Source organism: Danio rerio, chromosome 22, assembly GCF_049306965.1.
Source record: "Danio rerio strain Tuebingen ecotype United States chromosome 22, GRCz12tu, whole genome shotgun sequence".
Classification (NCBI taxonomy): domain Eukaryota; kingdom Metazoa; phylum Chordata; class Actinopteri; order Cypriniformes; family Danionidae; genus Danio; species Danio rerio.
This window is the reverse complement of record NC_133197.1, coordinates 19,170,670-19,183,601: the sequence shown is the minus strand read 5'-3', so window position 1 is coordinate 19,183,601 and position 12,932 is coordinate 19,170,670. Positions and strand designations below refer to the sequence as shown.

The 12,932-nt window shown below is 47.4% G+C and overlaps 1 protein-coding gene across 1 annotated transcript; it reads right to left on the bottom strand.

Moving 5' to 3' along the window:
- Positions 1–257: 257 nt before the first annotated feature.
- On the bottom strand, positions 258–1,617 carry si:dkey-78l4.6. The gene is made up of 5 exons (XM_003201031.6): positions 1,507–1,617; positions 1,262–1,406; positions 1,019–1,157; positions 581–832; positions 258–496 (listed from the first exon to the last, which is right to left on the bottom strand). Exons 1-5 carry the CDS (start codon positions 1,568–1,570, stop codon positions 341–343), a joined length of 756 nt encoding a protein of 251 aa, XP_003201079.2. The 5' UTR covers positions 1,571–1,617; the 3' UTR covers positions 258–340.
- Positions 1,618–12,932: the final 11,315 nt, after the last annotated feature.

Genomic DNA, 12,932 nt, shown 5'->3' with positions numbered 1-12,932 from the left:
AAAATCTCCAGTTATGGTGAAATGTGCATATCTAAGAGTTTCACAATTTCATTATTTTTTTCAGTAGTCTGATAAATGTTTAAGCAATAGTTTTGAAGATCCCCCTTTTATGTAGACTATGTTCAGATAATGCTAATTTTAAGAAGTTGTCGATATTATGATCAAGAACTGTAAACTGGTGTGGACTGACTTTAAACATGCACCCCAATCTAAATTGTTATTATAAATAGTTGTGACAAAGAGGACAATTCAACTGATTGATGCTTGCCATACGTTTATTGAAGAATTTACGGAAGAATTCAAGAAAAACATTTCATCCGTTTTTATTTTCATGGAGTCGCTAGACATTTCCAATTATGCTGCGGATCCATGGAAGATATGCTGAAATCTTAGTATACACATTAGGAAGCAAGCGTGAATTACAGAGATAACGGTCTCTGAAAATTGTGACTCCAACAGCAGTGTTATTACAAACCAAAGGACCTCCTCCATCACCCTGTTAAGCAACACAGATAAACATGTCACTAGTGAAACATGTTCATACATTTTGATACATTTTTATTAACTTTTTTATACGTACATTGCAGGATCCACCATGACCAAAAGCACAGATCATCATTGAGGGCACATAATGAGATCCCCATCTGAGTTTACACTCTGCATCATTCACTATAGCTGTCTTTGCCTCCAATAGAAGGTCACTCACTGGGCCTTTAGTCCACAGTCTTCCCCAACCAGCAACACTACAGGGAGTATCTGCTTTAAAACTTTCTCCATTCTTTGGTAATGATATTGGTCTTATCTTGTTGTTCAGTGGGACTTTTCCCTTTAGCTGTAATTTAAAAACACATTTATTAGCAATAAACAAAATGAGATTAAACTGATTATAGTGCTGTTTTAGCCCCGAAGGACAGGTTGAATTAAAAGAATTTCAGATGTTAAAACATGAATTTTAAAATTTGTGCCACTGTTTCCTCATCAGTTCATTATTTTGAACAAAGGTTATACAGGAGGGTACCTTTAAAAGCATGATGTCATTCTCAAACGTTTTAGAATTGAAGTTTGGATGCGTAATGTGGCTCTTCACTATAAAGTTCTTGGAATTTTGACGTTTTCTCAAATCATGGGCACCGACCACAACAGTCAAATCCTGATTCCTGATGAAAGAGTGCATTAGAAATGTGTATTAAGTCATTTAAAAGTCTTTGGTTAAAATGCTTTGTCAATAAACATTACTGTTCACAAGAAATAAAACTCTTACTGGTGCCAGCACTGTGCAGCAGTCAAGACAAACTGGTCCGAAATGAGGAATCCACCACAGATATTTTGACCGAACAGTTGAACAGAAACCATGTAAGGTCTGGAGTGAGGTTTTGCCTCCTGGCCATCTACTATGCCCACATGAGCTAAAAGAAATTGTGTTGTTTGTCAAATTACTCAGCACATGTCAATTTTATAATGATCTTATTTATAAATCTGTAAATCGTGTTGTATAGTCAGTCTCACCAGTGAAGGTCGGGTGTGGCACCAGAGAAACCAGCAGGAGCAGAGAGATGATGATGATGGTCATGATGAAGACTATCAGTGAGCTTACAATGATAAAACGCTTTATAAATATACACTAAAGATGGGAGGAGACACTAGCGAGTCTTTTTGTGACTTTTTTTTCACAACTTGTTTTTTCAGTAACATGTAGTATACAGACATTGTTTGTGTTATTCCTTGCCCATCTAATTAATAGGTTATCTACAAAACATACTGTAAGGTATGCTTATTTTCTCTTTCCACAAAGTCAACAGATAGGCTGGAAATGTTCAAGTGGTTGGGCCTTCATAAAATGGAGTGGGCAAAATAGTGTATGAAAAATAAATGTGATTCACACCACGACCTTTTTTTTTTGTCAAGTTACAAAATACAATGTACTATTTTTTATTTTTTATAATTACAAATAGTGTAAGAATGGGCTTTCTGACCAAACTCGGGTTCCCCTTCGGTTGGGGAACTTCAGTGCCATAGAGTGGATTGATGAAATCCACGATAATGGGATAATGGGAGGATTCGGATCAGAAGCCGCTTGTCTGGAGAGTATTGAACGGGCCAATGAATGAAATTAATTGGCAGCGTAAGCTTGCGCAGGTGTGCGGCATAGGCAATTATCCCAGCATATAAGCGCACCTGAAGCCAGCAGACGCTATCCTTTTCGCTTCAGATCCTTTCTGAGTGAGTCGATGAGGGTTCCTCTTGCTGTTCAAGCACTTCAGAGTGAACGAGTGTGTCTCCCGGTCCAGAGTGGGTCTTCGCGGTGGCAGACGGTCGAGCTGGGTTTCTCCCTTGCCTGCGGTTCTTTGGGTCCGGTCCTCCAGAGCGGTGCGTATTGTTGCAACTTTCCTAAAAGAGCAACACAGTCGTGCAGCACGTCCTTTTCAGGATGGCGCTCCGACTGTGCGTTTCTGGATGCGGGGGTTTCCTGGCTCCGGATGATGGACACGATCACTGCATTGCATGTTTGGGGGTCCAGCATGTTAATGCGGTGCTCGCGGACGGTTCATGTCGTCATTGCGATGCCATGACCGTTGCACAGCTAAGATCGCGGCTAACTTTCGCAAGAGAGCGAGCCACCCCAGTTGCCTCCTGTTCTAAAAAAGCAGCGGGCGCTCGGGCAGATCTGAGGGTTTCAGTGGGAGATAATCCGCCGCCCACGGGCTCGCGGACCTCTCGCTCCTCACGGCGCTCCATCCAAGCTTCGGGTAGTGGGAGTGATCCGTCTAACCAGATGGTAGCTCTCACACTCGCTGACACCGGAGATCAGATGTCCTCCGCGGCATCGGAGGGTGGGCTTTCACTGTCCGACGAAGATCCGGACCCGCTCGCCCCCTCCGGGCAGGTGAGCGCTGTCAAATCGGATCCTGAAGCGGACATGTTAGCCGTGCTTTCCCGGGCTGCTTCGGCCGTGGGGTTGGAGATGGTTTATCCCCCAGCTCCGCGGCTGGACCGACTAGATGAGTGCTACGTAGAGGACCAGAAGGCAAAGCCTTCGAAGCCTCTTGTCCCCTTCTTCCCGGAAGTGCACAGTAGGCTCACGCAGTCTTGGAGGGCACCTTTCTCTGCCCGTGCTGCGTGTACCTCCGCCCTCACCGCCCTTGACGGCGGAGCTGCCAGGGGGTATGAGGCAATCCCGTCAGTGGAGCGCGCTATCGCGGTCAATCTTTGTCCGCGCGGCGCCTCTACGTGGCGGGGTTTGCCCCGCCTCCCGTCCAAAGCCTGTAGGTTGTCTGCCTCCCTCGGAGCCAGAGCTTATAAGGCTGCGGGCCAGGCTGCTTCTGCTTTGCACGCGATGGCCACCTACCAGCGCTACCAAGCGCAGGCGCTGGCCGAGCTGCACGAGGGCGGGTCCAGCCCAAGCTTATTACATGAGCTGCGCACCGCGACCGACTATGCTCTTCGGACTACTAAGTCCGCCGCGTGTGCGCTGGGGAGGACGATGTCCACACTTGTGGTTCAGGAACGCCACCTCTGGCTAAACCTGGCCGATATGCGCGATGTTGACAAAGTTCGCTTTCTTGACTCGCCCATATCCCAGGCTGGCCTGTTCGGCGACACCGTCGGTGAATTCACCTAGGAATTCAAGGCGGTGAAAGAGCAGTCGGATGCGATGGGCAATGTCATCTATCGGCGTGGCCGTAAGCCCGCTCCGCCCGCCGAGCCATCCACCTCCGCTGTTCCTCGCCGAGTGCGCCCGCCAACGAGTGCTGCCCCACCCCCGCCTGCGCCTCCGGCCAAGCGGGCGTGGCGTACACCTCGAAAGCAGGCAGCCCCTCCTGCCCAGGGCACCGTTAAGTCCGGTAAACGGACCGCGAAGCGTCCCTGAGACAGGCCATCCGGAGAAGAGGAAACTTGCTCTTTCCCCGCTGGAGGGCGGGGCCCCGATAACAACGGTACTTTTCAGTGCCACCAAAACATCAGTAAAAGAGCACTTTTTCCCTTCCCCGGATGTGACTGCACGAGTTCTGCCAGTCCGGGACGCGCTGCCTTCCGGCTCGCAGACTCTACGTGCTTCACCAGTGGCTCACGAGAGCTGGGGGGACGGTCTCCCTTCCCTCAGCCCTCCAGCCCCTTCTCCGGAGTCAATGTGCGGAGCCAGAGCGAATCGCTCTCCTCCAGCTCTTCCGCGGGACCCTCGTGCTTCCCGGATCAGCACACCCACTCCACGCTGCCCCACCGCTGGTACGTCAGCGATTGTAGCGATGACTCCATTAGCGAGGGCTCTGCCTGCCTGGTTAGCGCGGGCCAGCCCCTTGCGGTGGCTCATACGCACAATCAGACTCTGTTACGCGATTCAGTTCGCGAAACGGCCCCCCAAGTTTACGGGCGTGTATTTCTCCAGGGTCAACCCCCTGTCCGCCCCTGTCTTGCGAGAGGAGATTGCTGCCCTCCTGGCGAAGGGTGCAATCGAGCCGGTTCCTCCAGCCGAGATGGAGAGTGGGTTTTACAGCCCATACTTCATCGTACCCAAAAAGAGCGGTGAGTCACGGCCAATCCTAGATCTGCGCGTTTTGAACCGCTGTCTGCACAGGCTGCCGTTCAGAATGCTCACGCAGAGGCGCATTCTCCAATGCGTTCGTCCTCAGGATTGGTTTGCAGCCATAGACCTGAAGGACGCGTATTTCCATGTCTCCATTCTTCCACGCCACCGCCAATTTCTGCGGTTTGCGTTCGAGGGTCGAGCGTGGCAGTACAAGGTCCTCTCCTTCGGGCTCTCTCTGTCTCCGCGGGTCTTCACCAAACTCGCGGAGGGTGCCCTAGCGCCCCTTCGGCTCGCGGGCATTCGCATACTCAATTATCTCGACGACTGGCTGATTTTAGCCCACTCGCGGGAGCAGTTGATTATGCACAGGGACAAGGTGCTTCGGCATCTCCGCCTACTGGGGCTTCAGGTCAACCGAGAAAAGAGCAAACTCGCCCCCGTGCAGAGGATTTCTTTTCTCGGGATGGAGCTGGACTCGATCACCATGGTAGCGCACCTCTCCGAGGAACGCGCTCGCCTGTTGCTGAACTGTCTGAGGGAGCTCGACAGCAAACTAGTGGTCCCACTGAAGTTCTTTCAGAGGCTCCTGGGGCATATGGCATCCGCAGCCGCCGTCACGCCGCTCGGGTTGCTCCATATGAGACCACTTCAGCACTGGCTTCACGATCGGGTCCCCAGACGCGCATGGCACGCGGGCACACACCGGGTCTCGGTTACTGCGCTGTGTCGCCGCGCCCTCAGCCCTTGGAATGACCCCTCGTTCCTACAGGCCGGTGTGCCTCTAGGACAGGCGTCCAGCCATGTTGTTGTTCCAACAGATGCTTCCAACACGGGTTGGGGGGCCGTGTGTCGCGGGTATGCGGCTGCGGGCCTGTTGAAGGGTGCCCAGCTGCATTGGCATATCAATCGCCTAGAGCTGTTGGCAGTGTTCCTCGCTCTCCACCGCTTTTTACCGGTGCTGGAGCGGCAACACGTGCTGGTCAGGACGGACAGCATGGCGGCGGTGGCGTATATCAACCGCATGGGGGGTATGCGCTCTCGCCGCATGTCTCAGCTCGCCCGCCGTCTGCTCCTCTGGAGTCACCCGCGGCTGAAATCGCTGCGCGCCATTCACGTTCCAGGCACGCTCAATCGTGCAGCCGATGCGCTCTCATGACAGCTGTTACGCCCTGGAGAATGGAGACTCCACCCCGAGTCTGTTCAGCTGATATGGGCGCGATTCGGGGAGGCCCAGATCGATCTGTTTGCTTCCCCCGAGAACGCTCACTGCCAGTTGTTTTTTTCCCTGACCGAGGGCTCTCTCGGCACGGATGCACTGGCCCACAGCTGGCCTCGGGGCATGCGCAAGTATGCGTTTCCCCCAGTGAGCCTGCTCGCGCAGTTTCTGTGCAAGGTCAGGGAGGACGAGGAACAGGTTCTGCTAGTTGCGCCCCTTTGGCCCAACCGGACCTGGATATCAGAGCTCTCACTCCTCGCGACGGCCCTCCCCTGGCGGATCCCTTTGAGAGAGGACCTACTCTCTCAGGGACAGGGCACCATCTGGCACCCTCGCCCCGATCTTTGGAACCTCCACGTGTGGTCCCTAGACGCGAGGAAGACTTAGGTAACCTACCGACTGCGGTGGTTAATACCATCACTCAGGCTAGAGCCCCCTCCACGAGGCGCGCCTACGCCCTGAAGTGGAGTCTATTCACTGAATGGTGCGTCTCTCGCAGAGAAGACCCCCGAAATTGCCAGATTAGTGTTGTGCTCTCTTTCCTTCAAGAGAAGTTGGACAGCAGGCTGTCGCCCTCCACTCTCAAGGTTTACGTGGCCGCCATCTCCGCTTATCATAGCGCGATAGCTGGCGGCACCGTGGGAAAGCATAACCTTGTCATCCAGTTCCTTAGGGGTGCTATGCGAATTAATCCATCTCGCCCCCTCTCATGCCCTCTTGGGATCTCGCCCTCGTTCTCACGAGTTTGCGATCCGATCCCTTTGAGCCACTCGAATCAGTATCTCTAAGATTTCTGTCCCTGAAGACAGCTCTGCTGGTTGCGTCGGCCTCCATCAAGAGGGTCGGGGACCTGGAGGCATTTTCGGTCAGTGACTCGTGCCTGGAATTCAGGCCGGATTACTCTCACGTCATCCTGAGACCCCGCCCAGGTTATGTGCCCAAGGTTCCTACCACCCCCTTTAGAGATCAGGTAGTGAACCTGCAAGCGCTGCCCCCGGAGGAGGCAGACCCAGCCCTTTCTTTACTTTGTCCAGTTCGCGCTCTGCGCATTTATGTGGACCGTACTCAGAATTTTAGATCATCTTAGCAGCTCTTTGTCTGTTATGGCGGTCGGCAGCAGGGAAGTGCCGTATCGAAACAAAGATTATCCCACTGGATTGTGGATGCCATTTCACTCGCTTATTCGAGTCGAGGTCAGCCGTGTCCCCCGGGAGTACGTGCACACTCCACTCGGAGCGTTGCATCCTCTTGGGCGCGTGCACGCGGCGCCTCTCTAACAGACATCTGTAGAGCTGCGGGCTGGGCGACACCCAACACATTTGCAAGGTTTTACAATCTGCGAGTGGAGCCGGTTTCCTCAAGGGTATTAGGTAACCTTTTGTTGATTGAGGAAACAACTCGGTAGGGTGTTGAAACACGCTTGCTGCGCCATTCTCCCTAACACGGAGGTGCGTGCGCCTTTTTATCTGTCAGTAAAGTTCCCCGTCAGGTGAGCCCTGCAGATTCCTCCGTGGCCCCCAGCACTGACTCAGCGGAGGAGTCACTTGCTGGCCCACTACGTTGTAGGTCTGCCCGCTGGTCAGCCTGCGTTTTGGGTATAGGTGCCTGCTATGCGTGATCCCCACTAGGCGATCCCATATGCTTATTCCGCCACGGTTAAGTCCCCCCCCTGGGCGGACCCGTGTCTTCCCTCTCTGCTAACCACTCTTTTGCTATGCGTACTCCCCCTTTTTTAGGGCTAGTCCATATGTAAATTCTGCCATCTATCCCCCCTTGGGTAACGGATGGCCTCCGCAGCGTCCTCCCTATCGGGATTGTACGCTTCCCAACGTACTGTCGTATTTCCTAGAATTATCTAGATGCTCACGACTTCCCAAAAAATATATCTAAATCCGTAAAACTTCTGTTGAAGTAGGATAAATTAGGGCCAGGGACACGTTGGAGGACCGCGCCTCCCATGATGTGGGTGCGTCACGCTTGCTTGACTATCCCCTCATTGGGGGCGTTGGTAAGGTGCAGTCATTATGGCGCTTTCCATACTTCTCCCATTATCGTGGATTTCATCAATCCACTCTATGGCACTGAAGTTCCCCAACCAAAGGGGAACGTTCGAGGTTACAGAAGTAACCCTTCGTTCCCCGAGGAGGGGAACGGAAGTGCCATACTCCGTCGCCATAATGACTGTCCCTTAGCTGTTTGAAAGGATCTTCAGCTTAAAAGGATAGCGTCTGCTGGCTTCAGGTGCGCTTATATGCTGGGATAATTGCCTATGCCGCACACCTGCGCAAACTTACGCTGCCAATTAATTTCATTCATTGGCCCGTTCAATACTCTCCAGACAAGCGGCTTCTGATCCGAATCCTCCCATTATCCCATTATCGTGGATTTCATCAATCCACTCTATGGCACTTCCGTTCCCCTCCTCGGGGAACGAAGGGTTACTTCTGTAACCTCGAACGTTCCCCTTCATGGGAACTCAGAAGAATAAGAAAACAGTTCAATGAATGCTATAATAATAGTAATTATTATTATTAATAATAATTCATCATATTTTTGCTTAAATTCTTCTTTTCAGTATTATTCTTTACTTTGTGTTTTTATTATGCGTATATTATCATTATTATAGTAATGTTTTTTTTCTTAATATTCTCATTATTTTGTCTGTTGCACTTTATTTATCCACTTACTTTTTTTCCTTTCCTTTTGTTCTTCTACTCTTTCTTCCCCTTCCTTTTCTTTTTTTTCTTTTTCTTCTCTTTCCTCTTCTATTTCCTTTTCTACTACTTATTACTATTATTATTATTATTATTTTTGTCTTCTTCCTAATTTCCCAACCTCCCCTCACCTCCTCACTATTAATATTATTACTTTTACTTTTGTTACCATTATTATTATTGTTACTATTCTGACTTGTCCTCCTGTTATCTCCTCATTATCATTATTACAAGTATGTGTACCATTGTCATTATTTACGTTGCTGTAGTAGTAGTAGTAGTAGTAGTAGTCGTCATAGTAGTAGTAGCGGTTGTAGTTGGGGTTGATGTAGTAATTTCTGTAGTAGTAGATGCCATGAATAAAAGCAGTTTTAAATATTTTTAAACCTATTTTAAAGTCAATATTATTAGCCCCCTTAAGCAATAACCGTTTTGATTGCAGAAGAAACTACTGTTATACAATGACTTGCCTAATTACCCTAATTAAGCCTTTCAATTGCACTAATCTGAATGCTTGTATTTTGAAAAAATATCTAGTCAAATATTGTGTACTGTCATCGTTGCAAAGATAAAATAAATCAATTTTTAGAAATGAGTTATTATTACGTTCAGAAATGGGTTGAAAAAAAATCTTTTCTCCATTGAACAGAAATTGTGGGGAAAAAGGCCGCTAATAATTTTGGAGGGCTAATTCTGACCTTAAGTGCATATTCAGTTATTTTCCTCCCTGTAAAGGAAAGCGAAATAAATACAATAGAATAAAAATATAAAACAAACTGTGCTTGAAGCATCTTCACTGTTAAAAAAAAAAAAAAACACTTACACTACAAAAGTCCTTCAGTCAAGAGCAGTGAGGGATTTTCTCCTTTTGTTTTTTTTGTTAGTAGTGATGAAAACAGGCCGCAGCAGGAATATTACGCACTGTCACTTTAATGGTTTCTCACACCACAACACACCCACCTGCCAGTATCTGACTGTATTGTTGTTGTCTTTGTTATTTTTGTTGTTGTCTCATTTTCGTTGTATGATGTCAAATTGTGTACCTTTTGTATACTCTAATAAAAAAAGAGAAAAAAAAGTATATACGTTGATCAAACTGTGAAAAAAGCAAGCCATTGATCCATATTTTAAATTTCTGTACAGAGAGGTCATGTTTTGATCCTTGATTGGTCTCACGCAGTCAAATGATGCGATTTCGCAGGTCAGAGTTCACCAACTTCGACTTTGCAACCCAGCGAACTGCGAAATGTTTCTCATAGGGCTGCGTTTCTGGTCTGATGCATTCGCGTGCGTATGAATGAAAGTCTATAGGGACCTGCTTTTATTCTAGCCAATAAAAAAAAAATAAAATAAGACTTTCTCTAGAAGAAAAAAATATTTAAAACTGTGAAAATTCCCTTGCTCTGTTAAACATCATTTGGGGAATGTTTTTTTAAAAGGGGTTCAAAATTTCAGATTTTAACAGTATATTTTTCTTTTTTATTTACTTTTTAGAAATCATAACTGTAACTCACAATTCTTTTTATATTGAATTTTCATTGTAATTTATACTGTCCTGTTTCTCAAATTGTTTGTAATTTTTGTCAGTGAAGCACTTCAACATTTAACTTGTCTTAAGGTGCTATACAAATAAAACTGACCTTGATAAGATTGTGTCATGTAGTGGCACCTTACACATGAGTTTTAAAAAATAATAATTCAGTTTGTTAATATTAGCAAACAATATCAGTTAACATGAACTTTAAACACGTCTAAAGCATTAATTAATAGCTAAATTTTCATTGTAACATGAATAATGCAGCTGATCTCCTAATAAGTCATCTGTCAGTTATCATATTAAATGGAGAGTAATATTTTTTTTCTCAGCTCGGGGTGTCAGTAACACTGATAGTATCAAGATATAATTTGTGCTATTCCTTGCACCATTTATTAAACAGATTATGTACGAAACACAAAATATGCATATTTCCTCTTTTCAGTCAGCGGTGAAGCTGCAAATGTTCAAGTGTTGGGCCTTTATAAAATATATTTACAAAGCAATCTCTTGTTTCTGTCAATTATAATTAGAGAATACACATTGTATACAAGTTTTTAGGCTTTTTTACACACATACAGTTGAAGTCAGAATTATTACCCCCCCTGAATTATTAGCACATGCAAACCCCCCCCCCCCCCCCCCCCCCCAGTCTCATTTTTCACCAATTTCTGTTTAATGGAGAGAATATTTTTTCAACACATTTCTAAACATAATAGTTTTAATAACTCATTTCTAATAACTGATTTATTTTATCTTAGTCATGATGACAGTAAATAATATTTTACTAGATATTTTTTCAAGACTTTACAGCTTAAAGTGACATTTAAAGGCTCAACTAGGTTAATTAGGCAGGTTTGGGTAATTAGGCAAGTTATTGTATAACGGTGGTTTGTTCTATAGACTATTGAAAAAATATAGCTTGAAGGGGTTATTAATTTTGACCTTAAAATGGTTTTTAAATAATTAAAAACTGCTTTTATACAAGCAAAATAAAACAAATAAGACTTTCTCCAGAAGAAAAAAAAATATTTAAAACTGAAAATTCCCTTGCTCTGTTAAACATCATTTGAAAATGTTTAAAAAAAGAAAAAAAAGCTTTCAAAACGGATTTAACAACTGTAACTCACAATTATTTTTATTATAAATTTTTAGTGTATTATATACTGTCCTGTTTCTCTATTTGTTTCCCTTCAAATGGGGAACTTCAATGCTATAGTGGATAATCCACTTATGGGGATTTCGTTCAAAAAGCTTATTGTCTGAAAGAGTATGTAAACAGGCCAATGAAATGCCAATGAGTTGGCAGTGTCAGCTTGCGCAGCTGATGCTTGTTGTAATTAATTAACCAATATAAGCACAGCGATAGCAAGGTGAGGCATCTTTTTCACTTCAGAGACTTTACAGCCTTCTGAGAGAGTCGATGAGGGTTCCTCTTGCTGATCTTGCTGAGCAATTTCGAGTGAACGAGAGCGGTCTCCCGGTCCACAGTGTGATACATGCGGCGGCAGACGCGGGTTTCTCCCTTGCCTGGCGTTCTTTAGGTATATTACAATTTCACCTTAAAGAGCATCACAGTCGTGCAGCGCGTCCTTTTCTGGACGTCGCTCCGACCGTGTGTGTCTGGATGCGGTGGTTTCTTGTCCCCGGATGATGGGCACGAGCACTGCATTGCATGTCTGGGGGTCCTGCATGATAATGTGGTGCTCGCGGGCAGTGCATGCAATTACGGCGGTGCATGTCTGTTGATTGCGAGATTCCCTCCTTTAGGGAGCGAACGCGGCCGTGGGTCTTGAAACAGACATGATAACCGTGCTTTCCCGGGCTGCTTTGGCCGCGAGCCTGGAGATGGTTTATCCCCCAGCCCCGCAGCCGAACAAACTAGGTGAGTGTATGTGGAGGACTAATCTAGCCTCCCATCCCTTTTTCCCGGAAGTGCACAGTAGGCTCACGCAGTCTTGGAGGGCTCTCTCTCTTGATAGTGGAGAAGCCGGGGTGTACAGATCAACTCCCCAGATTGAGACTGCCACTGCGGGCCCACATGGTCCCTCTTTCTGCTGGAGTCCGCCTCGTCTCCCGTCGAAAGCATGTCAGTTTTTTTGCCCACACAGCCGCCGGCCAGGTTGCTTCCACCCTGCACACTAGGATCTATGCGCTCACACTGGCCCAGCTGCACAAGGGTAGCTCCGACCCAGGCTTGTTACAAGCCCCGCACCGCACCCGACTGAGCTCCTTGGACCTCAAGTCTGCTGCATTTGCCCTGGCATGGACGATGGCCACATTAGTGGTCGAGGAGCACCACCTCAGGCTAAAACCTGGCAAAGATATGCTCAGAGTCGATAAAGTTTGCTTTCTTGACTCCCCCATAACCCAGGCCTGTTCAGCGACATAGTTGGTGGATTCACTCAGCAATTCACAGTGGTGCAGTTGGCTACAATGAAAGTTTTCTATCTGTGGGGATGTACAGTAAGACTGCTCCCCCTGCCAAACCATCCACATCCACTGCTTGTCACAGAGAGCGCTCGCCTAGGAGAGCTGTCCCGCCCTGCCTGTGCCTCCGGCCAAGCGGCAGTGTCAAGCACCTCGCAGACAACCAGCGTTACCCGCCCCAGGGTGCTGCTAAGTCCAGAAAAATGGACCGCGAAGCGCTCCTGAGGTGGGCCATCTGGTGAAGAGGAAACTTGCTCTCTCCCCAGTGAGAGACCGGGCTCCTCAGAGAGAGCACTTTTTCCACTACCCCAGATGTTACAGCCTGAACTCTGCCAGTCTGGGATGCTATGCCTTCCAGCTTGCAGGTTCCGTACATTTTGCCAGTGGCTCACAGGTACTGGAAGGACGGTCACCTTTCTTCCACTCCTTGAATCCCTCTCCGGAGCTTGGGTGCATTCTTAGTTCATTCTTAGCAATTCATATTACTAATCAAAGCATGTTTATTGGAGTTAT

What these genes read in the sequence shown, in the direction of transcription:
- si:dkey-78l4.6 (XM_003201031.6), bottom strand. Translation starts at nt 1,570, where the DNA reads ATGACCATCATCATCATCTCTCTGCTCCTGCTGGTTTCTCTGGTGCCA. An exon ending in GCCACACCCGACCTTCACTG is followed by an intron (nt 1,407 to 1,506) that starts GTGAGACTGACT and finishes AATTTCTTTTAG; the next exon opens with CTCATGTGGGCATAGTAGAT. An exon ending in GCTGCACAGTGCTGGCACCA is followed by an intron (nt 1,158 to 1,261) that starts GTAAGAGTTTTA and finishes CTCTTTCATCAG; the next exon opens with GAATCAGGATTTGACTGTTG.